Raw genomic sequence first — 24,938 nt, forward strand, 5'->3', positions numbered from 1 at the left:
GAACATTTGCTCTTTTAGTATTTGTCCAGCAGGTTTCCTCAAGGAGAAAGACCCCACTTTTATATCAAAGATACAAAAACAATACAGTAAAGTAAATAATACACTACTCTGCTAAAACACTACGGTGAATACTATAGTGTATAAATATAGTAATACTGTAGTATTTAAACCATAGTATACTATAGTATTACATCATGTGGGTTGGTACAAAAGCAGGTTCCCTAACCCATAAATTCAAAGGTGAAACTTGATGAGGGCCAGGTTCACCTCTCAGCAATTGCTGATGTTCTTATACTACAGCAGATTATGGTTTATTTTCCTACCATAATAACAAAGCAAAGTTATAGGAACTGAATTATGTTACTTGGCCATACCAGGGTAAGGGTGGAATGGTAAGAGGCTCCTCGGGGGTTTGGAGAATTCAATGTGTGCTTTGACTTGTATGGCAATGCCACCCTCTTGTGGAGAGAGGAGAGCTTGTAATCTCTAACGTATTGTGATTAAGTTTCAACGTGACTTTTATTATGGTAAATTATATAGCACGCCTGTAATTATATATCCCTGTAGAAATGACAAGCATAATTGGAATCGGCATGCCATTGTTGAGATGAATTGCCAATTAAGACTACTTGAATACGTGAACACATGTGGTGCATGCGCAGCATTCAAAATACACATTTCCCTTTGGCCTCGTCCCAGTGTGTTGATGCACGTTGAGAAAATCATATTGACAATGTATTTTAAACAAAAAGGTTACGGTATGCTCCTACTTTACATTCTAACAATCACTCTGTGTCAGGCTCACGATTCGACAGGTAAAATATAAATGTACACACCTGTTGAGTTCACAGAATCCACACAAAATCTTATTTCAAGCGACAGTGTCTCCCGTAATGATAAACTGACTCATGACATCCCGACGACAAAAAACAACGTCCGTAAAACAAACCAGTCAAGAATCCGAGTAGAAATGCCAGCGCGAAGACAGCTCCACGAGACCAAGCCAGGTGAAATTGGTGAATCATACGAAAACGCGCGAAAATAGAAATTATCTCAGGACTTTGAAGAATTGAACAGATCACGACTTTCGGGTAGAAAACGAATGGTGGTATTCAATGATAAGAATGGCAAGTACCATGCCAAACAACACGAGGAGAAGCATTCGGAAGATTTGCCATTTAAATCATACAGTAATAGCGATTGCAATCAAGGAAAATTTCAGAATTTACATCTTGGAAAGTTTTCCATCACAGGAAACGATGAGAACCACTCACAAATGGCCTAACGTTACCACTCAGATTCAGTAACTCCATTTAAGCTATAAGTGGGCTCTGTTTGTCATGTAGGCTATTCTACCATTCAACCTATCCCGTTTAGTTTGACTAGCCACGTATTTCTTTTCTCAAAATATGCATAATAGGCTAATGTTATGTCTGTTTTAGGAGTGCGTGCAGGAAAGCTCCGAGTTCGAGGTGAGATAGCAAAAGCAGAGAGCTGGATGAGAATGGAGCCAGAGGTAGAATGTGGAGATGAGACAATGACCCTCACTGTCAGAGGGAGAAGAGCCCTACATCTGATAGTAGACGGGTAAATCGGACAGTGACCTATCCCGTTGATCATGACTCTTAGTTCCGTTACACATTAGTCATTGGATGAAGGCGTCTTCTATACAGCTGAGTTTTTTTAAAGAGCCCTGACGCTCGGTCTGAACATTAACTCACATCGCTTGGGGTAGGGTTTATGTAAGCATAAGGACCTTCCTTATCTTTCATATCAGCAAGACATCCTTTTATAAAAACAGAAAGTTAAATTGATACACACCTTTTTTAGAGTTAGGGTTCCCCAGCCTAGACGTAACATAGTAAGTGTAAATCTGGGACACTCAATTTAGTTTGGTATGGTTACATAAAACAGAAGGTTACTTAACTTTAACCTTAATCCCTAGCCTAGCTGAAGTTAGACATTTTTTTTCTAGAAATGAATACATACCATACGAAACGTAGCATATCATACTACATGGGGTGTCATGGATTTACGTACAGAATAATACGGAAGACAGTGGCCTATTGTGCTAATTAGCTATCTGCGTCTCTGAACACCTTTGTGTAAATGGAAAACGGACGCCACAAACTTGAGTCGTCACAAAAAAAAATGTTGGGCTGCAACTGTGTTAAAAACAGTACAGTAATTTCATTTGTGAAATGATTTTGATGTGATATGAAAGTAGAGGGATTTATGTTTCTAGAAACATACTGCAATTGAGAATTGCTTCACGTTTTAGATGGAGTATTTGACTATTTTGGCTTCCAGAGCCAATTCGCCTTTAAACAGAACATGTAAGCTCCTTGGACTATAAGGAGTAAAGTTAGCCCAATAATGGACTAAAGGAGCCTAAGTCTGACCACAAGATGTGTGGGTGTGAATGATGCACAACTAGGCTATTCTATTCATTTGTCCTTTTGCCTTTAGCGAATGCCTCTGCTGTTCCCTTGGCCCAACTACCCTCTGAATATGGCTACTCTGTCGAGTCGACATGGCGAGACCGGATGTTTGTGTTACCTTATAATGCCTGTCACGTCAGGCAAGAAGAGGTAAAGTAGCACTCACCCCTCTCCCCTTTAAAAATAACTCGATGTCCATAGTCACAATCCATTCTCCGAACTTGTCAGACTGGCAGGTCAAAACTGTTCTGTGACTGTCATTCTGTCAACATAAAAGTTATTCTATTGTTCTTCACACACCATTATTCACTTATTTCCTGTGGCCTGCGGTGCTGCTGACAGGATGGTAGTTATGTGTTGCCTCTGAACTGGAGAGGGACCCCCGTGAAGATGTCCTGCCCAGTGTCCCAGGCTCAGGCCCTGGCCCTCCCTCCCTCCCTCTGCTGCTCGTCTCAGGGAATGACTGTCAGACTGCAAGTTCATGGAGCCAAAGAGGGGCTCCAAGTCCAGGGTAAGTGTGGAGTTATATAGCATCATTTATCACAATTGTACACAGCCTGCACACTATGGCTGCTGAACAGACAGATTTAGAGGCATCATTTTGACTGAATCCAATGTTTCTGTAACTATATTTCTACTGCTATCATGCTATCATGAGTCTATGGGGATACTGTCAGGTCTGTATGTGCGCTGTGTTGGTTTCCCCCTGCAGTTAGAGGAAAATGGTCACCACTGCTTTCGCTGGCCCTGCAGTGTGGCTACAGTATGGACAGGCAACATGGAGAGCTGTTCATATCTGCACCCTTCACTGCCTGTGAGCCGTGGCACTCCTATTGCGCTATGACATGGGATGGAAATGATGACTCAGGGCTACTTGACTGTCCTTTTTGCTTCTACATGAAATTTGCTAAACCAATTTCTTTGCTTAATAATGTTGTGTTTTACACTGAGTGAACAAAACATTAGGAACACCTGAAGGGCCCAGTCCAGGTGCCAAGATGGGTACTTCCACCAATGGTCCTCAGGTTGAACCACCTGCCCCTCACACCCCTAACCCGATCTTCCCGGTGTTTCCACACTACTACCTCAACCACCCCAAAGTGCCTCCCTATAACCCACCCAACTCCCTCAGCCTGATAGCCCTGCCTCTCAGTCCTCTACTCTCCCTGTTAGCAGTTCACAAACACACCGTAGAACTCCTGTTTCTCATGTGCCTCACCCTCCACCCTATCCTCACTACTACACCCCACAAACACCCAGAGGTGAAGTCAAGAGATCCCATCACCCTGATGACTCTTTTATTCATCTTCAACCTTTGAAACCTATCACTTCCCCTAACTCATCTCCCACCTTAACAGAGATCCCATTCTACCAATACACTCTTAATTGTCACTTACAAGCCTCCACTGATCCAGAAACATAGAATTGGTCTCCAGACCAACAATCCCTCTATACCCATGGACGAACAACCTCCAGTTGTCCCTTCTCCCCCTGCGTCGTCTCCTGATCAAAGTGGAAAGGCCTCCACAACAACAACCCTCCAATTCACACACAGCTCAGAGCCTGTCTACTATTTCTGTTGCCCGTGCTACAACCCAACCTCTTCTCTTTCCAAACTTCCCCCTGTTGTACTACCCTCATCTCAAATCACCCATCAGCAACCCTCAACAAGAACAAAACCCTGTTAATGTCCTCCCCACTACTCCGCCTGCATCCTCTTCAACCTCTACTCCAGCATCTGGCCATCCAGTTTATCCACACCACTACAATCACCCATACCATTACTACTCAATGCCTTATGATCCATACAGATTACCCCAACCTGTTGATCATATATCTTCTGCCCCATCGAAAGGAGCTCTGACTCCTCCATCTCAGACCTCTGCTCCTCACACTATGGAGACTTCTCACCAACCAGCCCTCCCATATGACTACGCCCAGGCCAAAATGCCTATCCAGATTACTACCCAACCTCGGCCTTCTCCTGCCACAAACAGTCCTCAAACCCCAGAATCTACAACTCCTGAAATCCCACCTATTCCCTTTGACCCTTACTACTACTACTTCTACTACCATCCTGGAATGTTCATCTACGACCAGGACCAAAGCTATGATCCCAGTACACATGCCGAAAAGACATCAGGGGCTCAAGCTCCCCTAGATTCTGACCATTATAGAAGAGGAAGATTTGCCCACACTCCTGTGGCGAGTCCAACCCATGCACCCCATCCTACCACCAACCCCATTCATAACCCCTCACACCATCACATCATTCATCCACAACCTTCAACCATTCCTTCCCCTCATCGTCCCAACCCAGGGCCCCTGGAGATCTGCCAGACACAGTGATGAAAGGTAAGTCTTCATCTTGAATATTTCTACTGTATGTGTGAACTGCACCACTATTGAAAGGTGGTGGTTGTCTCATATCAGTGCATGCACTATAAAGAACCACAAGAGGGCACCTCACCTCTACTAGGTGATCTTGGAGACAACAGTGTAATTGGTTTCACTTCAGTATCAAATATCCACTTTCTTATGTAGAAGTTCAAAAACCTGGTTTGTCACACCAGTCCCGTTTCCTCCATACAGACCCTGGTTTAAAGGCCGATACACACACACACACCATGTGGCTTGTCCGACCATGACTGTGACGGCTCCTTAGGTTGCTGCTCTTACCTTGTGAATGGTTAGTCTCTCGATCTCAAGCTACGGGTCTTGGTGTTGCTATGGAGAATCCATAACAGTTGGCAGTTTGGTGTTTCGCTGACATCAAAACACGTCCCAGAGGAAGATCTAAGATAGGAGGAGTGGAAGTGGTCTTCCAGCGTGTCCAAGACCATGTGCACATGCTTGGTATTTCGGGAATGTCAGTTTTCGAACTGCTTTGCTACTCATTAGTTTACACAATGCGCTGATTTGTGTCTTAGGTCCTCAGGCTGTGTGTGTGTCAACCCTCAGAGTGTACATCAGGGAGTCAATTTGTCTTTGCGGTCCCTGGCTCTCTGGTGGACCCCACGGCCACCCTTCCCCCTCTGCCTGTGGACAGCCACGTGTCCTGCACCCCCCCAGAGGATGACCTCTGACCTGTACAGTGTACCCCTGGATGGCTGTGGAGTGCACAGATACGTACGTTACTGTACTGCTACTCCACATACTTATAAAACTGTTCATCATATTACTTGTGTATGATTATTTTGTATGTTATAGTTTGATGTTCTTTCTTTTGACCTGTTGCTCATGTCTGTTTGGTTAGGAGGATGGTCAGGCCATGGTCCACTTGTTGGAGTTCAACAACATAAACACAACACCACGTCTGAAGACTCACCTGTCCGGTAAAGCCCTTTTACTACAAGAACAAATGGTTCAAATCACTAGCAAATGTGTTTCATTATTTTCCCCAGAAGTTACCATTTGAATGCTAATGCTTTCAAACCATGATGATGAACTTGCAATCCTTTAGTACATATAGGATAGTGTAACATGAGCTTGTCCTCTGTGTAGGTTGATGGTGGAGTGCAGGTCTTCTCCTGGTTTTCCAGGGAAGGTGAGGAACATCACCCCTGTCCCCACTCAGGGCTCATTGGCTGTCCAGCTACGAATCGCTACAGGTAGGACTGTATAAGTAATGAAACCTTCAGGAGTAGCAGCAGAGCTATGTAGGACTCTGAGGAGTGGGTTTTATCATACTGTATCTGCCAACTAACCACTTACCCTCCCCATGTTTACCTCTGCCTGTAGATGAGCACTACAGCAGCTTCTACTCAGAGAAACATCGACCACTCAGTCTACTTCAGGGGCGACCTCTGCACCTGGAGGTGGGTCTGCTGAGCCCCCCAGACATGGACCCTGGCCTGGTGCTCCTGGTGCACTACTGTCTGGCCTACCCAGACACACCATGGGCCCGCTGGCTGCTCATCTATGATGGGTAGGTTGTTCCACTATAGTTCCTGTTTGTTTACATGCAACAGCACAGAGAAAGCACTGCAAAGATGCATGAAATATCCATATTCTATAGGTTTTTCCACAGAACCTGCTGCTCAGCTCCACTAAATAACTGTCCATATAGTGAACAGGCCGTTATTTTGTCTGAAGAAAACCTCCAAGTTGTTTTGTCTCGTTTTTCAGCTGTCCCAGCCGTGGTGACTCCCAGGCTCCTCCCCCACCTCCTGCCCAACCCCGTCACACCCGGAAGCTCACAATCACCACCTTCCAGTCTTTACCCACAGGAAGTCCCTCCCACCTGGAGGACCAGGTCAGTTTCAGCCAATGGGGTCATATTATAGACTGAGTTTGATACAGTACTCTGTGGTCAGTGCATTTGAATGTGTTCTCCTGTCTTCATCCACAACAGCTCTACTTCATGTGCTCCCCAGCAGACGGAGACTGTATTGAGGGCTGCTTCAGTGTTTGAATTAACACTCCTATAATGGTTTGGACAATTTTGAGCACAAGGTGGGAGTATAAACCATCCATTTCTTGAAGTTATTATAATGTACTGTATTAATACTGTAGTGCTCAAATGTACTTGTTTCTTACAGTATTCAATGTGACACTCACATGTATTTGCGGTCTTAGTTACATTAACTGTTACTCATTTGTAGGAACATAGCTGGACAACTGAACAAATACACGTTTACTCACAATTGGTCAATGATTTGTTCTTCTTCAGCACTTATTCAGTCATGCAGTAAGCACAATGACATCAGACAAGAGGGGGGAAAACTATTTATTTTAACAAAAAGCTCCACATTTGGTGCCATGAGTGGCGCAGAATCTCAGTGCAAGAGGTGTCACTACAGACCCTTGTTCGATTCCATCACAACCGGCCGTGATTGGGAGTCCCATAGGGCGGCGCACAATTGGCCCAGCGTCGTTAGGGTTTGGCTGGGGTAGGCCGTCATTGTAAATAAGAATTTGTTCTTAATTAACTGACTTGCCTAGTTAAATAGAAAAAATAGAAAATACGTTACGCAGTCAGTAGTATTAGCTTGCAACAGAACATAAGCAGTTCTCTCAAATTGAAATTCTCATGAAGACCTATAAAATAAGACTCGCTACAAGACACTTGACTTGGTTAGGTACACCATTTGGCCTACTCCTGCCTGACACGGCCTGCGTTTACTGGGCAACACTTTGGCTAGTGTATCAAGGCACTCCATATGAAGTGTTTATTCTATCACACTCCGCCTCCATTACAACTGCTGCTTGACAGGGCATTCAGGGAGATGATTCCCAAGAGCAATAAGGTTTGAGTGACTCAAAATTACAAGGAAATGTATCCTAGTTGCATACATTAGTTTGCTAATAAAAATAGTTGACATCAAAGTAATAGAATAAGTCAAGCAAATTTGAACATTCCATAGCCATATTTAAGGATCCCTGACTCAACTTTGTATATGATATCATCCAACGTCAGCATCCAAACATGGAATGAAGAAATCAAAGGTGTTTCATATCATCTCAGATCGTACAAGTGGGAGCTGGAGTAGGGGGATTAGTATTGTAAAGACTGATTAAGATGTTAATTAACTACATTGTTAATAAATGTACTCAATTTGGCATGGAGAACCAACTACAAATCAATCCATTTCGCAGTTAAATCCTTGTAAAAATTATAACCTTAAGAAATACATTTTCTAAGATCACTCATTTTAAGATGATAATTCTGTCAGCAGTACATTGATATGTATTGCAACACAAACATGATTCTAAATTGATGCGATTACAGGGATAGGTCAACATGTTGGACAGTGATTTTTTTTTAAGCATGAGCAGCTTCACTTCTCTAATTACAGTAGTGCCCTCAGTCATACACAGCATTGAATATATTAATAAAATGGTCCCATTCATGGAAGCAGCATTCATGTCAGCAAGAGCAGCTATTCACTAACATTTGATAAGTGATTAAAAAGTTTAAAGAAAATGAAGATTAAGGACTACAGTGGGAAGAGGGGCAGAACAAACAACTGCTACAGAGCAACAGTGTCTTGTCTGCCTTGTTCATATGTCATCTAAATGGATGGTGTGGTCTCATTCTGAACGCTGCTAATGGCATGTCAAGATGATCTAGAGCCCTGTCCAGCTACGCAAATGAATGAAAGCTAATTAGGACATCCGTTTTTATTGGGCGCCTCTCCAGAAGTATCACGTGAAAGGATGGGGTGATGATCACTGAATGACAACTATCTGGTTTGGTCTCCAACTGGAGAAAACTGTGTTTGAGTATGGTGGTGGTCCTGTCCCCTCAGTACACGGCCTGGCTGTGGTACAGGGGGCAGAGAGGTGACTCATCTTGATCTGTTTCATGAGGATGCTGCAGCACACTAGGGCCATGATCTAGGAGCAACAGGAGAAGGTGGGGATGCAGGGAGGAAAAGGGTTAAGCAGAATGGGATCAGATAAAAAGAGCAGGGTGGAGCGATCATCCCCCATCACCTTTAGGATTAGACCACATGCTGTAACAGGGTGAGATTCATGAGTGCAAATCCCCACCTAAAATATTGCTTCTGAGACAAGCAAATGTACCAAGAGAGTGTGAATTGAAGACGAGAAACACTAATTCCAGACATTTAATGGGAGAAGTTGGATAGCTTGCAGTGAGACTTTACATTGACCTTACTGAGTAGTGGAAAGAGAAAGGATCTGTGAGTGTGCAAGGAAAGAATGATAGATCACTGGTGTAAATAAAGATGGAGGGGTAAGGAGTTACAGTGCATCAGCCACAGGTATGATGACGGGGAGCGGGGTAAAGACCACAGGGTCCTGGTTAGGGGGGGAGAGGACAGTAGAGGAGAGGAGGATGTAGGGGGGAGGAGAGGACTGGGAGCGCTGGATCTCTTTGCTGAGGAGGGAGCTGCACACCAGGGCCAAGATCTGAAAGGATGGAGAGAGGGAAAGGAAGGGGGAGGGATGGTATTAGATGGGAGAAACAGACAAAGGTATGGGTTTATAACTAAGGAGAAGCAGAGGGTTGGTTTGCTTCAACTCTCCTCTGACAATCAGTTTCATCACATTCAGCACGGGAACAATGTTTAATACCCGTCTGTGGCTCTCTCTTCTAACCAGTGCATTTCTAACCCTGCACCAACAAATACCCTGGTTAACAAATTTGTCCACTGAACTGTGTGTAGTATTGCCTACCAGCATAGCAGCAGTCCCAAGGAAGAGGCCCATCACCAGAGGCGCTTTGGACTCAAAGAGGTTGACGATCACTGTGGGGCAGGCCTGCAGTGGGACAGAGACACCAGAGGGGGACAGGTTAGGGCCTTGGGCTCAGTACAGAGGAGAGATATGGAAATCTAGGCCAGGCTCCTCGATGCCTCCGTAGTAGAATAAATAAAGTAACAAATGTAATTTGTCACAGTCGACAGATTATTCTACATATGTTTTTATTATAGTCAGTTATACAGTCAATATGAATTGGGCCTCCCGGGTGGCGCAGTGGTCTAAGGCACTGCATCGCAGTGCTAGCTGTGCCACCAGAGATTCTGGGTTCGAGCCCAGGCTCTGTCGCAGCCGGCCGCGACCGGGAGGCCCATGGGGCGACGCACAATTGGCCCAGCGTCGTCTAGGTTAGGGAGGGTTTGGCTGGCAGGGATAGTCTTGTCTCATCGCGCACTAGCGACTCCTGTGGTGGGCCGGGCACTGTGCACGCTGACCAGGTTGCCAGGTGTATGGGGTTTCCTCTGACACAACGCGCTGGCTTCCGGGTTGGATGTGCGTTGTGTCAAGAAGCAGTTGGGTTGTGTTTCGGAGGACTGACCCTAACCTGTCCCCCTTCGCCTCTCCCGAGTCCGTACGGGAGTTGCAGCGATGAGACAAGACTAATTACTACCTACCAATTGGATACCACGAAATTGGGGAGAAAAAAGGGGTAAAAAAAAAAAGAGAAACGACTATGCACCGGTAAAGGGTCCTGGCGAAATGAAACAAAATGGTCCCAGTAAGCAAAATGACGTTGAAAATCTGCCTAAAATACGTATTTTCCCAGAAATCATGTTCAATTTAGGTTCTGTATTTTATGGCACATTGAAAAATACATAATTTCCGGACTTTGAAATCAGTTTTATTTTTGGTTCTGAATGAAAGTTGAAAAGATGTCGTTTATAGACGTCTATGTTTGGACCAAATCTAGGCCGGTCCACACCAGACGAAATCTAATTTGGTTCGGACTGGACCAAAAATCAGTGTCCGTGGACATTAATCAAGGTCGCACCAAATCTGAACCAATCATAGACGTCTATGATTGGACCAAAAACCAACATCTGTGGACGTGGAAATTAATGCCGGATGATGTCCAAAAGGTGTCGGTCCGTGCTTACTGGGGTGTAGCCAACTGTGTCAGCCCACAATGGAATTTTATGAATGTCCATCCATGTGGTAGGCCCACCGTTTGTTAAACATTGCATTGGCTGTGACTAATCAATTTGGCGGTAAAAAACTCTGAATATCAGCTATCCAACATTATCAGGAGTTATCCTGAACCTATTTGCAATGTGTTTACACAGCAGGAAATGCAGAAGTATTACATTTTTCGCTATGATCAGCTCGTCAACAAATTTACAGATACAAACTTGAAGCCACTGATCATGACAATTTAACCCAGAAGGTGCAACTCCTTGACAGCAGTTGTGACTAGCCTGATTGTCCATTTTACTTTGACCTGTCCTGTTTTTAGGATATGTTGTTAACGTGTAAGCACGTTTGATTGGGTGCCATTTTAGGTTTGGTTCTTTGATCGGAGAAATCTGCATGTTGTAAAAGTGTCCATCTCGTTACATTGTTATAGATTATCTCCAGCCTGTAGGCTACAGAAAAATGCCACATACTCTTTCTACCATATCCTGTATTTGCTACATGATTTATGCTAGATTTGATGGAACGTTGGTGGAGCGCCGCAGCAATGCGTCTCTCCAACAGCAACCTGGAGAGGCACGCTGTGAACGGATAAGCGAAAAATGCTGCGCCTTTGAGAAAATGGGCACAGGGCAGCTTCTGCACCTATTTACTCGCAAATATCCATTGGATGGACAACAATGCATGAAATACATTGAAGTTCAAGTTGCACATGTTTTTTTAAGTTAATAGGATTTGGCCTATAATGAACACACTCACAGGGAGAGTGAAGGTCTCCAAAAAGCTGGTATCCGGACATGTTTTTTTGACCAAGAGGTCCAGGGCACCAATGATTCCACAGCAGTGCAACTAGAGAGAGAGAGAGAGAGAAGGCAAGTGCCATTCAGAATGTGTACATAATTGTTACAATAGTTGTACAATTGTTAAAGAGCTGTGGATTGAATTAGCTCTGATGGAGTGAAACGTGCCTAACTAAAGCTGTGATGCTATTAATAGTTTGGGAATAGGTTTGATATTTACCACATTGTGGAACATGGACAGGGTAACAGCCAAGCCAGGGTCTCCTTTGTCCACATACTGAGCGTACACAGTCATATAGAATTTTGCCAGCTGCTCTCCCACCTGCACAGAAAAAATAGAAGACAACACATGAGGTAGTTACATCGTTGACTACTACCACTTAATGAAATAGCACAGGGTTTGGTGATCTGCATGAAAAGGAAGCCTTGGCTTGAAGTTGTTTATCATTCATAATTCTCTCACTCTCTCGCTCACCTCATCGCTTCTCATGTAGGCGAACACACCGGCTCCAATCTCTAATAGAGCCAGGATAGCCAGCAGGCAGGAAAACTGGGAGGGGCAGGTAAACAAATCAGGTAAACAGCAGAACACATACAGTATGAATTACCACACTGTGGTTATATGTATCACTGGATATGTATAAACTGTCCTTTAAATTGACTTATTTCTTATTTGTGTTGACGTTAAATGTATGCACAATAAATCAAGTTGAATTTGAAGTTGCAACAATGAGAAAAGACCATGACCTTTCTGAGAAACTGAAGGTTACTATGTGCCTCTAAAGTAAATCACTGGCTATCTTCACAAGCTACTCAAGCATAGAAGCGCTAACATTCCTCAACATGAGTGCTGATTTTAATGTGAGAGCGATCATACTGTATGACACACTCAGTCATTCATCCAATAATAAACCACACAGAGAAAGCAATCGCTGCCTCAAAATGGCAACAAATGAGCAAGAAATAATTCACTGTCTGATTTCTACCTTGAACCTGTAGCCAAAAACAAGTTTCAGCTCATCATAGCTGTAAATTAGTAAGTGCATTGCTTTGTCAATCTGAGATATGAAGCAATCATAATTGCATCATCTGTTTCTCTCTGACATCTAGGACTGTAGTGTGTTTCGTAGGGGTTATTTCATGCTGTGAAAGTGTTTTCCAAATCTAGGAACTTTGTTAGACCCTTTGACCTCTTCCTTGAACTCACTATCCCTAAGAACTGGAAACCTGTCGCAATACCCATGGAATGGTGGTGAACCAGGAAACGGGTCACCCACTGAGTTGGTCATACACAAAAATGTATGCCTAAGGCATGTCCTGCAGCAAAGCTTCATACAGGAAGCAAGTATTTCCTATCTCAAGCTCTTGTTAAATGGGAGCTTAAAAGTCTCTGGCCTTCTCAGACAGAGGCAAGATTCCCAGTGCTCTTCTATGGTTGCAAAGTGCACCATGGCTCTTGAGGTAGCGGATCAGTTGAGGGATTGATGACAAGTGCTTGCTAGGCCCTTGAGAGGGCAGAGGTGCGTCAAGGAGAACCTAAGAATTCTGTGGCGGGAAAAAGCAGCAGGTTCACTCAACAATCCAAACACTCCATGTCACATATTAGATTTCCACTGGTGCTTTGTGGGTATGGGCTTTGGGTGAAATATTGGACTGGTGCTTTGCGGGTATGGGCTTTGGGTGAAATATTGGGCTGAACAAGTTGAGATACTTTCACTTCCTAATAAGAGTTCCTCACTAGAAAGTAATGTATGTTATTAGCTCAGGTTACTTACCTCTGCCCACTCAAGCCTCTAAATCAGGGCTGTCAAATACTTTGTACCCCCACTTCAGTGTAGTGTAACTAATGGAAAATTGATGTTTTTATTTTCGTTGTAGCTTACCACTCCCAATGCAGTCCTATTCTCATTGCATGCTCCATAGTCTCCGAAAACAGCCACGAGCAATATCACTGCTCCTAAAGCAATCAACACTGACACACCTACAGTACGAGAGGGAGAAAGAGATGCCCATTTGTCAATGCTAATTATTTTTCAGTAATACTTAAGGTTTACTTTATAAATTATTTGTGGTTTATAAGTCATCAATAAACAAAGTTGTATAGTCTGTCTATCCATGGCTTACAGCTGCAAAACGCTTTCCTAAACATTTGGGGATGAAATTTGTAGAGAGCAGTGTTGTGAGCTCACCGATGACAAACTGTTGTGTGTTGAGGTCTACGTTGAAAAATCCTCTGGTCTCAGAGCTGAACCTCAGCCACAAGCCCAACCCCAACATTGCAAAACCCACCAGCTGTCAGAAGAAGAAACCACAAACTGTGCATGAAACCGGTTGTGCAACCACACCTCAAGATCAGTCTCACACAAGATGTTACAAATATAGTGTAAAATATGTTCTAGTAGTGAAGGGATACTTCTGGATTTTGGCAACGAAGCCCGTTATCTATATAGACTCAGCAAAAAAAGAAAGTCCCTTTTTCAGGACCCTGTCTTTCAAAGATAATTCGTAAAAATCCAAGTAACTTCACAGATCTTAATTGTAAAAGGTTTAATAAACACTGTTTCCCATGCTTGTTCAATGAACATGCACCTGTGGAACGGTCGTTAAGACACTAACAGCTTACAGACAGTAGGCAATTAAGGTCACAGTTATGAAAACTTAGGACACTAAAGAGGCCTTTCTACTGAAGGCACCAAAAGCGTGAATGCGCCTTAGGCATGCTGCAAGGAAGCATGAGGACTGCAGATGTGGCTAGGGCAAATAAATTGCAATGTCCGTACTGTGAGACACCTAAGACTCGTCCTCGCAGTGGCAGACCACGTGTAACAACACCTGCACAGGATCGGTACCTCCGAACATCACACGTGCGGGACAGGTACAGGATGGCAACAACTGCCCGAGTTACACCAGGAACGCACAATCCCTCCATCAGTGCTCAGACTGTCTGCAATAGACAGAGGCTGGACTGAGAGCTTGTAGGCCTGTTGTATGGCAGGTCCTCACCAGACATCACTGGCAACAACATCGTCTATGGGCACAAACCCACCGGTGCTGGACTAGACAGGACTGCAGGACTGATGAGTCGCGGTTTTGTCTCACCAGGGGTGATGGTCAGATTCTCATTTATCGTCGAAGGAATGAGCGTTACACCGAGGCCTGTACTCTGGAGCGGGATTGATTTGGAGGTGGAGGGTCTGTCATGGTCTGTGGCGGTGTGTCACAGCATCATCGGACTGAGCTTGTTGTCATTGCAGGCCATCAACGCTGTGCGTTACAGGGAAGACATCCTCCTCCCTCATGTGGTACCCTTTCTGCAGGCTCATCCTGACATGACCCTCCAGCATGACAATGCCACCAGCCATACTGCTCGTTCTGTGCGTGATTTCCTGCAAGACAGGAATGTCAGTGTTCTGCCATGGCCAGCGAAGAGCCCGGATCACAATCCCATTGAGCACGCCTGGGAACTTGCAGGTGCCTTGGTGGAAGAGTGGGGTAACATCTCACAGCAAGAACTGGCAAATCTGGTGCAGTCCATGAGGAGTTGCACTGCGGTACTTAATGCAGCTGGTGGCCACACCAGATACTGATTGTTACTTTTGATTTTACACATTATTCCATTTGTCACATGTCTGTGGAACTTGTTCAGTTTGTCTCAGTGGTTGAATCTTGTTATGTTCATACAAATATTTACACATGTTAAGTTTGCTGAAAATAAAACACAGTTGACAGTGAGGTCGTTTTTTTTTGTTGCTGAGTTTAGAAAATAGTAAAAAATAAAAACCCTTGAATGAGTACGTGTGTCCAAACTTTTGACTTGTACTGTATATTGGAAGCAGTAACTCCCCTCAATGTACTGTGAACATTTCATGACTCTAGGACCAAGAAATGTATTCAAAATAGCTTCTGAAGTTTCATAATTGTATCTTTTTTAATGGGAAAATATGGACGTTTTCTTTCATTTCCTGAAAAGTTTGTTTTGGAGAAGGTTTTCATCCGAAAATGATGATTGGTAACATGATGACAGTAATGTCATCATGTAATGTGAGGTGCAGCACTGTTTAGAAAAAAGGACTGTAAATAAATAGTCTAGTTTGGGAAAGCTAGATAAACAAGACATTAAGAAAATGTTTCAAGAGGCATTCCTTTCAAAGCACAGAATAAATACTGAAAAGAATAGCTTCCTCAGACAGTGGGCAGGATTAAACTAGTTCAACGAAATAAACAGCACACTTGTGATTCTACTCTGCTATTTAAGTTTGTTTTGGATTTCGTGTCTTACTTTTGATTCATTAAATGGGAATTCCCCTGCTTCGATTATCAGTTAGTGGACTAACCACACCCCAATGATGCAGTAAGTCTGTGGTTTTGCAACTGTCGGCTCATATTTCAATGATTTAGGCCTGCTTTTCAGCAGCAAGGTAAATGTTGTTTTGTTGCTTCTTTTGTATTCTTATTACATTGATTGGATATAAAAGCCCGATCAGAAGGGTCACCTAAGCGGTTGTGTGGATGAACGCCAACATGTTGAAACAAAATGTCTTGTTCATTTCCATTAATGAAGGAGAACTGATGTGTGCGTACACTACATACGCATGAACACACACGCATACCGAAACACAGACCTACATCCACATTACACACAATTTGCTGCTGTTACTTTATTTTACCTTTTATCATTATCTATCCTGAAGCCTAGTGACTTTACCCTGCCTTCATGTACATATCTACCTCAAATACCTCGTACCTCTGCACATTGATGTGGTACTCCCTGTATATAGCTGCACATTGATGTGGTACTCCCTGTATATAGCTGCACATTGATTTGGTACTCCCTGTCTGTAGCTCTATTCTCCTGTATTTTATTTTATTTCTTGTGTTACTATTTTATTTGTATTGTTCTTTTAAAAATCTGCATCGCTGGGAAGGGCTCATAAGCAAGCATTCCACAGTAAAGTCTACACCAGTTATATTCGGCACATGTGACAAATTCAATTTGATTTGAAGTGGACAACTGTGAGCAATAGACATGAGCTGATACTTTGATGGGAAAGGGGTTTATTCAGACAGACAATACATGCAGCCTTTTAATAACAGCAGTGAATCTCTTACCCATACAGAGCTGGTAGCAAGGGTCTGGACCAAATTTAAATATGAGATTTAGCTATTTGACTTTAAGTAAAGCTTATTTCCAAATCAGTAAATGGCAAATGCTGCCTAGGTTGATCAAAGATAAATATACAATGCCCTTTGAACTATTCACATTTTACACCAGCACCCTTTTCTTTGTCATACACACCAGATACCAATTTGTTACCACTAGGACTACAGTTTATTTAGATTACGGATACTTACGGCAAAAAGGATGTTGAAAAGGATGAGGATACACTTGCACAGCTGGCCACATCCGTCCAGTGCCATGATCAAAAGTTTGCTAACACGCTACAGTCAGGAAGTCAGAAATACAGTCTGGTGTCCTGGGAAAAGAATGGAAGATATTGTAAACATTTAGATGTAAAAGGCAGTACATGCAGGCAAGAGCGTAGAAAATAAAGTATTCAATAGGATTGGTTGCTGGGAAAGTTTAACCTAAAATGATTTTTGCATTCGTTTTCAAATATTTTTGTTAATCATTTGTCAAAGTTTTACTCTCGCTTTTAAATGATTTGCTTACAAGTTTTAGGGCTTTGCTTTTGATGTCTTTTTGTTTACAATTCTCTACATTTTGCTTTCAATTGTTGTTGTTTTTATTTCAACATCCATTATTTCACCTGTCAAATATAATGTTTATATTCTCAGGTTTATTTGTCATGTTCCCGATTTATTTTGATTTTGAATTCAATACATAGGGCGTGAAATTGACCCCATACGAGGGTTGGTGGAAGTATTTAGTTAACTATACAGTATCATAGACAGGGTTGAATCATTGCAAGGTAAATACTTCATTACGAACATTTTGTAACAGCTCGTGTTTGATCTTCTACCTCGAACTACAGTGAGGGAAATGTAACGCATGCATTTAGATCCTACCTGGATTATTTCCGTGCAGATCAGTCTCTTCACACTGCAGAATGTAACTGCAACACCAACCCGTTCTTAAATTTCAGACGTGTGTGAAGAAAACAATGTGTTGTGGGATTTCGTCTGGTTTAAGTCCAACCCCTCAATCCGAATGAATCATTTGATTGGATTAGGTTGGTGAGTGAAGGGTGGGGGGGCAGTATAACTCAGAAAACGGGATAACAGAGGATTTAGGAGTGGCAATGATGGTGAAATGAAACTTATCTTTGGCCAGTTCTGAGAAAACACTTTCGAAAACACAAGCAGGTGTGTTGTGCAGGTAATAATGAGTGAACATCAGTAAGCAGATAAGTGTACTGTACAGTTATAGCCACATACAGTATATCATATAGGCCTTTCATGATCAAATGATCAAATCAAATGTATTTATAAAGCCATTTTTACGTCAGCAGATGTCGCAAAGTGCTTATACAGAATAGCGATGGGCATTCTGTATCTTTTCAGTGAGCCGTTCAGCTTAGCTCACCACAAAGAACCGGCTCTTTTGGCTCCCAAACGGCTATTAAAAAAAATATGTTTTGTATTTTTTTCAAGTCGAACAGTTTGCGATAGTTTGACTGATTTGTGTTAAAACAATTCTAATTAAATTATTAAATGTAATCATACTCTACCTTAACCACAATGTATTTAAAAATGCATTGGTTTGTTATGAAAATGCTATTAAACATATGCATTTAAAGTATAACTTTTTAATGTATATAAACAAAGTGCATATAAATCTAACAATTCAAAACGAATACAATCTGAACAAAATAATATTGCACCATGTCAAAGAAAAATAAATAACAATGTGCAAAACTGCAGCATCCCACTTAAAACATTCAACTGGTCCCTCTTTTCTCTCTCTTCTTTATTGCCATGTTATAACCAGCATCCCACTTAAAACATTCAACTGGTCCCTCTTTTCTCTCTCTTCTTTATTGCCATGTTATAACTGGCAGCACACAGCAATGCTGACCATATTTTGCTTTTATGAGAGATTTGCATTCAGAAATGCAAGCTGCCTCACTTTCGAGGGGCTGATGTGGTTTCTTCTCAGTAATTATTTGTCCCGTTTTCGAGAAGACCCTCTTAGAGGGAACGGATGTGGCCACTGTGCAGTCTACCTGTCATGACTATAGTAAGCCGTGGGTAGACAGAGGCCTTGTTCTTCCACCATCTCAGAGGATCTGCAGATCTTTCAGAACGAATGTGTGTGCGCTTGAGAATTTAGGCCTATATTATTTATTTTTTTGTTCTTTGAATTAATTAATTCTATTCATTTAAATATTTGGATTATTCCTATCTTAATTTTTAAATAATTTTATAAATAGATTCGGCTCTTCTGATATTTGAGCCGGCTCACAACGTTCACCTACAAGAATCGTTTCATAGAGCCGACTTGTTCGCGAACGACCCATCACTAATACAGAAACCCAGCCTAAACCCCAAACAGCAAGCAATGCAGATGTAGAAGCACTGTGGCTAGGAAAACCTCCCTAGAAAAGTAGGAACCTAGGAAGAAACCGAAAGAGGAACCAGGCTCTGAGGGGCGGCCAGTCTTCTGGCTGTGCCAGATGGAGATTATAAGAGTACATGGCCATTAAGGTCAGGTCGTTCTTCCAAATTTACAAATGTTCATAGATGACCAGCAGGGTCAAATATTAATCACAGTGGTTGTAGAGGGTGTAACAGGCCAGCACCTCAGAAATAAATGTCAGTTGGCTTTTCATAGCCGAGCATTCAGAGGTTGAGAGAGCAGGTGCAGTAGAGCGAGAGGGAGGGTGAGAGAGAGGGTTGAAAACAGCAGGTCCGGGACAAGGTAGCACGTCCAGTGAAAGGGTTAGGGTTCCATAGCCGCAGGCAGAACAGTTGAAACTGGAGCAGCAGCATGACAAGGTAGCACGTCTGGTGAACAGATCAGAGTTCCATAGCCACAGGCAAAACAGCAGAAACTGTATCAGCAGCACAACTAGATGGACCGGGGACAGCCAGGAGTCATCAGGCCAGGTAGTCCTGAGGCATAGTCGAGAGAGAGAAAGAGGGGAGGGGGGGGGGGGAGTATACACACTTAAGTTCACACAAGACACCAGGTGAGACAGAAGAATTTCACCAGATAGGACAGACTTATGTAGATCAGGGATTGTCAACTTTGAGGAATAATGTTTACATACTGTTACTACTCCAACAGTCTTGAAGGAGTTCGCACATATGCTGAGCACTTGTTGGCTGCTTTTCCTTAACTCTGCGGTCCAATTCATCCCAAACCATCTCAGTTGGGTTGAGGTCGGGTGATTGTGGAGGCTAGGTCATCTGATGCAGCACTCCATCACTCTCCTTCTTGGTCAAATAGCCCTTACACACCCTTGAGGTGTGTTGGGTCATTGTCCTGTTGAAAAACAAATGATAGTCCCACTAAGCACAAACCAGATGGGATGGCGTATTGCGGCATAATGCTGTGGTAGCCATACTGGTTAAGTGTGCCTTGAATTCTAAATAAATCACAGTGTCACCAGCAAAGCACCCCCACACCATCACACCTACTCCTACATGCTTCACGGTGGGAACCACACGTGGAGATCATCCGTTCACCTACTCTGCGTCTCACAAAGACACGGCAGTTGGAACCAAACATCTCAAATTTGGACTCATCAGACCAAAGGAAAGATTTCTACCGGTCTAATGTACATTGCTTGTGTTTCTTGGCCCAAGCAAGCTTCTTATTGGTGTCCTTTAGTAGTGGTTACTTTGCAGCAATTCGACCATGAAGGCCTGATTCACGCAGCCTCTGAACAGTTGATGTTGAGATGTGTCTGTTACTTGAACTCTGTGAAGCATTTATTTGGGCTGCAATTTCTGAGGCTAATAACTCTAATGAACTCATCTCTGCAACAGAGAACTCTGGTCTTCCTTTCCTGTGGCTGTTCTCATAAAAGCCAGTTTCATCATAGCGCTTGATAGTTTTTGCGACTGCAATTGAAGAAACTTTCAAAGTTCTTGAAATTTTCCATATTGACTAACCTTCATGTTTTAAAGTTTGATGGACTGTCATTTCTCTTTGTTTATTTGAGCTGTTCTTGCCATAATATGGACTTGGTCTTTTACCAAATAGGGGCTATCTTCTGTATACCACCTCTACCTTGTCACAACACAACTGATTGGCTCAAACACATTAAGAAGGAAAGAAATTCCACTATTTAACTTTTAACAATATACACCTGTTAATTGAAATGCACTCCAGGAGAATTCCTCATGAAGCTGGTTGAGAGAATGCCAATAGTGTGCAAAGCTGTCATCAAGGCAAAGGGAGGCTACTTTGAAGAATCTTAAATATATTATGATTTGTTTAACACTTTTTTGGTTACTACATGATTCCATATGTGTTATTTCACTTTATGTCTTCATTATTATTCTACGATGTAGAAAATAGAAAAAATAAATCAAAACCTTTTGAATTATTTTATTTTAAAAGTATTCTTTCTTTATTTATCCTTTATTTAACTAGGCAAGTCCGTTAAGAACAAATTCTTATTTCCGATGACTGCCTACCCCGGCAAAACCCGGACGACACTGGGCCAATTGTGCGCTGCCCTATGGGACTCCCAATCAAGGCTGGATGTGATACAGCCTGGATTTAGTAGGTGTGTCCAAACTTTTGACTGGTAATATTTATATATATATTAGTGCCTTGCAAAAGTGTTAATCTACTCAAAATACTTTGGAATGTCAAAGTGGAAGAAAAATGCAACAAAAAAAATAAGATGAAAACAAATTAATTAACTAAAATATAGTTGTTGCATAACTTTTCAGCCCCTTAATATATTCTGGACTCTGACATTGCTCATTCTGATATTTCTTAATTTATTTATTTTTACTTTTGGATCATGTGTGTTTTGTTTTGTATTGCTAGTTATTATTGCTGCACTGTTGGAGCTAGAAACACAAGCATTTCGCTGCACCTGTGATAACATCTGATTTGGACTGATTTGATGGGGCTGGGGGCAACAAAAAATCTGAAATCATCATCACGGGCCGCAGTGGCTCACAGATCTGCGTACCCACATCCAGCTAATTTCCTGCAATTCTACACTTTCTGCCATAGGGTGGAGAGAAATGTTTGCAGTTTTTATTATGACATCTGAGTGAGAGTGATGGGGACCCCGTGGTCGGTAATTCGACCATGTTTTCTTACCAAAGAAATCAATTTTAGCTGACATGGGCTAATTGAGTGACTGACGTAACGCTGATGCTTAACCAAATTTCGTAATTGCACCTTGTCTATTCTGTTATTCTAACTCTCAATAATCGGTTGAAACCCCGACTGGGTTGTGATTAGATGGAGTACAGCTACAACTGGAAGTTACTTTTTGTAGCATTTTAGGAGAGCATTTTAGCTAACTATAACCCTTAAAATGTCTTACGGCTGAGATCCCGTTAACGGGATCGACTTGACAACAGCCAGTGAAAGTGCAGGGCGCCAAATTCAAACAGAAATCTCATAATTAAAATTCCTCAAACATACAAGTATTTTACAACATTTTAAAGATAAACTTGTTATTAATCCCACCACAGTGTCCGATTTCAAAAAGGCTTTACGACGAAAGCACACCATCTGATTATGTTAGGTCAGTACCTAGTCACAGAAAAACACAGCCATTTTTCCAGCCAAAGAGAGGAGTCACAAAAAGCATAAATAGAGATCAAATTAATCACTAACCTTTGATGATCTTCATCAGATGGCACTCATAGGACTTCATGTTACACAATACATGTATGTTTTGTTCGAAAAAGTTCATATTTATATCCAAAAATCTTAGTTTACATTGGCGCGTTATGTTCACTAATGTTTTGCCTCCAAAACATCCAGTGATTTTGCAGAGAGCCACATCAATTTACAGAAATACTCATAATAAACATTGATAAAAGATACAAGTGTTTTACATGGAACTTTAGATAAACTTCTCCTTAATGCAACCGCTGTGTCAGATTTCAAAAAAACTTTACGGAAAAAGCACACCATGCAATAATCTGAGTACAGTGCTCAGAGACCAAAACAAGCCATACAGGTACCCGCCATGTTGTGGAGTCAACAGAAGTCAGAAATAGCATTATAAATATTCACTTACCTTTGATGATCTTCATCACAATGCACTCCCAGGAATCCTAGTTCCACAATAAATGTTTGTTTTGTTCGATAACGTCCATAATTTATGTCCAAATAACTCCTTTTTGTTTGCGCGTTTAGTTCCAAAATCCAAATTGATGAAGCGCAGGCCAGACGAAAAGTCAAAAAATTCCATTACAGTTCATAGAAACATGTCAAACGATGTCTGGAATCAATCTTTAAGGTGTTTTTAACATAAATCTTCAATAATGTTTCAACCGGAGAATTCCTTTGTCTTTAGAAAGGAGAAGGAATGCAGCCCCCTCTCACGGGGGCACGTCTGAGTGAGCTCGTGGCACTCTGCCAGACCCCTGACTCAATCAGCTCTTATTCCACCCTCCTTCACAGTAGAAGCATCAAACAAGGTTCTAAAGACTGTTGACATCTAGTGAGCCTTAGGAAGTGCAATATAACCCCATAGACACTATATATTGGATAGGCAAACCTACAAACCCACTTGCTGGTTGGATTTCTTCTCAGGTTTTTGCTTTCCATATGAGTTCTGCTATACTTACAGACATCATTCAAACAGTTTTAGAAACTTCAGAGTGTTTTCTATCCAAATCTACTAATAATATGCATATCTTAGCTTCTGGGACTGAGTAGCAGGCAGTTTACTCTGGGCACCTTATTCATCCAAGCTACTCAATACTGCCCCCAGCCATAAGAAGTCTCAACCTAATTCTCCTAATCTGCTACGAAAAAGTAGCTTCCGGTCATAGCTGTATACCACCTAGTCAACCCCCCCCCCCCCCCCCCCCCCCCCCCCCACTGAGTTCCAAAAAAACAAAACACAAACGCAACAATTTGGTTTGGTCTGGGGCCCCCTAGCGGCCGGGGGCCCTAAGCAACTGCTTATGTCTCGGGCCGCTTATGACTGGGACTGGCTCTGGTTCACCAATGGTAGGGGAATTTATTTCTGAGGTCAGACCTACCCTTAGCACAGCCATCACACACATCACAGGAGGTTGGTGGCGGTTGGTGGGACCTCAATTGGGGAGTCGGGCTCGTGGTAATGCCTGGAGTGCCATTCCATTCACTCCGTTCCAGACATTATTATGAGCCGTCCTCCCCTCAGCAGCCTCCACTGACACACTCACACAGGTATACTGAACATGAATAACTAGTATATTGCATTTGATCGGTGTATCATCGGGACGCAAAAGGCTTTTGCTTCACCTTTGGTGCGTTACCTGTTATGTGGACAATCGTTTCCCTAGGAGCCAGATCCAACTGGTTTGGCTCTGTTCCATGATCAATAAAGTCCATGGCCCCAAGAAATTCCATGATATTACAGGTCAGAATTATGGCTGGCCTGCCCTCCTTGGGCCAAAGCAGACAATGGAATGACCCCTGGAAGTTCATAGCAGGTTCAGTGGCTGCTGAGGAGAGGGCTGTGATAGCACTGATGGACACCCATCTCAAAGCGGCTGCAATAATGTTTTCTGAAGTAGTGATGCTGAAGGGATTGTGGAGGAGCAATCTCAAAGGTAAGGTAGAAATAGAATTGAATTGGTTGTTGCTTGTTCACCTTGTAAGTTAAATTCATCTTTGATGTTTTTTATGCTGTGATGTTCTTGCTTTCAATAAAAATGTGAGTGTTACCACAGACACAGCAATTGATACAGCGATTTTGATGTCCCTTAAATCCCCACTAAAATAATATAACTTGGTGGATTGGCCACTGTGGGTGAAAATCCAGCGCTTGCAGAAAGAAGAATTGAGGAATATACTTTATGTATTATTATTTCACTACATGTAACGTAGTTAAATAAATTATTTTGGGGCGGTGGGAGCCTAATGGTTAAAGCGAAAGGTTGCTGGATCAAATCCCCGAGCTGACAAGGGCTGTTGTTCTACCCCTGAACAAGGCAGTTAACCCACTGTTCTCTGGTAGGCCATCATTGTAAATAAGGATTTGTTCTTAACTGACTTGCCTAGTTAAATAAAGGTTAAATAAAAAATAAAAAAACATACATGTGAGTGAAAATAGCTGCAAGTAGCAATTGAAATTGTATGCACTTTATTGATTACTGAAACTGCTGCAGAAAGTATTGGCCTGTTATATCACATGCTTCCTCTCCTTTACATTGCAATTAACACTTCTACATTAATGTG

The 24,938-nt window shown here is 42.4% G+C and overlaps 1 protein-coding gene and 1 non-coding gene across 3 annotated transcripts; one reads left to right on the forward strand and one right to left on the reverse strand.

Moving 5' to 3' along the window:
- Positions 1-56, forward strand: LOC129834043 (U7 small nuclear RNA). Its single transcript, XR_008756172.1, has one exon. It is a non-coding gene; the product is annotated as a U7 small nuclear RNA (small nuclear RNA).
- A 7,100-nt stretch (positions 57-7,156) lies between these two features.
- Positions 7,157-17,738, reverse strand: LOC129833239 (CD9 antigen-like). 2 transcript variants are annotated; one of them, XM_055897666.1, is made up of 9 exons: positions 17,627-17,738; positions 16,952-17,073; positions 13,789-13,891; positions 13,483-13,580; positions 12,075-12,149; positions 11,820-11,921; positions 11,559-11,648; positions 9,585-9,668; positions 7,157-8,780 (listed from the first exon to the last, which is right to left on the reverse strand). In XM_055897666.1, the coding sequence occupies exons 2-9, from the start codon at positions 17,015-17,017 to the stop codon at positions 8,613-8,615; spliced, it is 786 nt and encodes a 261-aa protein (XP_055753641.1). In that variant the 5' UTR covers positions 17,018-17,073; positions 17,627-17,738; the 3' UTR covers positions 7,157-8,612. The 2 variants fall into 2 exon arrangements, with proteins under 2 accessions (XP_055753641.1, XP_055753640.1); XM_055897665.1 differs by lacking the exon at positions 7,157-8,780 and adding an exon at positions 9,000-9,317 and having other exon boundaries at positions 17,627-17,734.
- Between the last annotated feature and the right edge of the window lie 7,200 nt (positions 17,739-24,938).

The sequence above is a fragment of the Salvelinus fontinalis genome, chromosome 34 (assembly GCF_029448725.1).
Source record: "Salvelinus fontinalis isolate EN_2023a chromosome 34, ASM2944872v1, whole genome shotgun sequence".
Lineage (NCBI taxonomy): Eukaryota > Metazoa > Chordata > Actinopteri > Salmoniformes > Salmonidae > Salvelinus > Salvelinus fontinalis.

What these genes read in the sequence shown, in the direction of transcription:
- LOC129833239 (XM_055897666.1), bottom strand. Translation starts at nt 17,017, where the DNA reads ATGGCACTGGACGGATGTGGCCAGCTGTGCAAGTGTATCCTCATCCTT. An exon ending in CACACAACAGTTTGTCATCG is followed by an intron (nt 13,581 to 13,788) that starts GTGAGCTCACAA and finishes CTCGTACTGTAG; the next exon opens with GTGTGTCAGTGTTGATTGCT. An exon ending in ATAGGACTGCATTGGGAGTG is followed by an intron (nt 12,150 to 13,482) that starts GTAAGCTACAAC and finishes TGCCCCTCCCAG; the next exon opens with TTTTCCTGCCTGCTGGCTAT.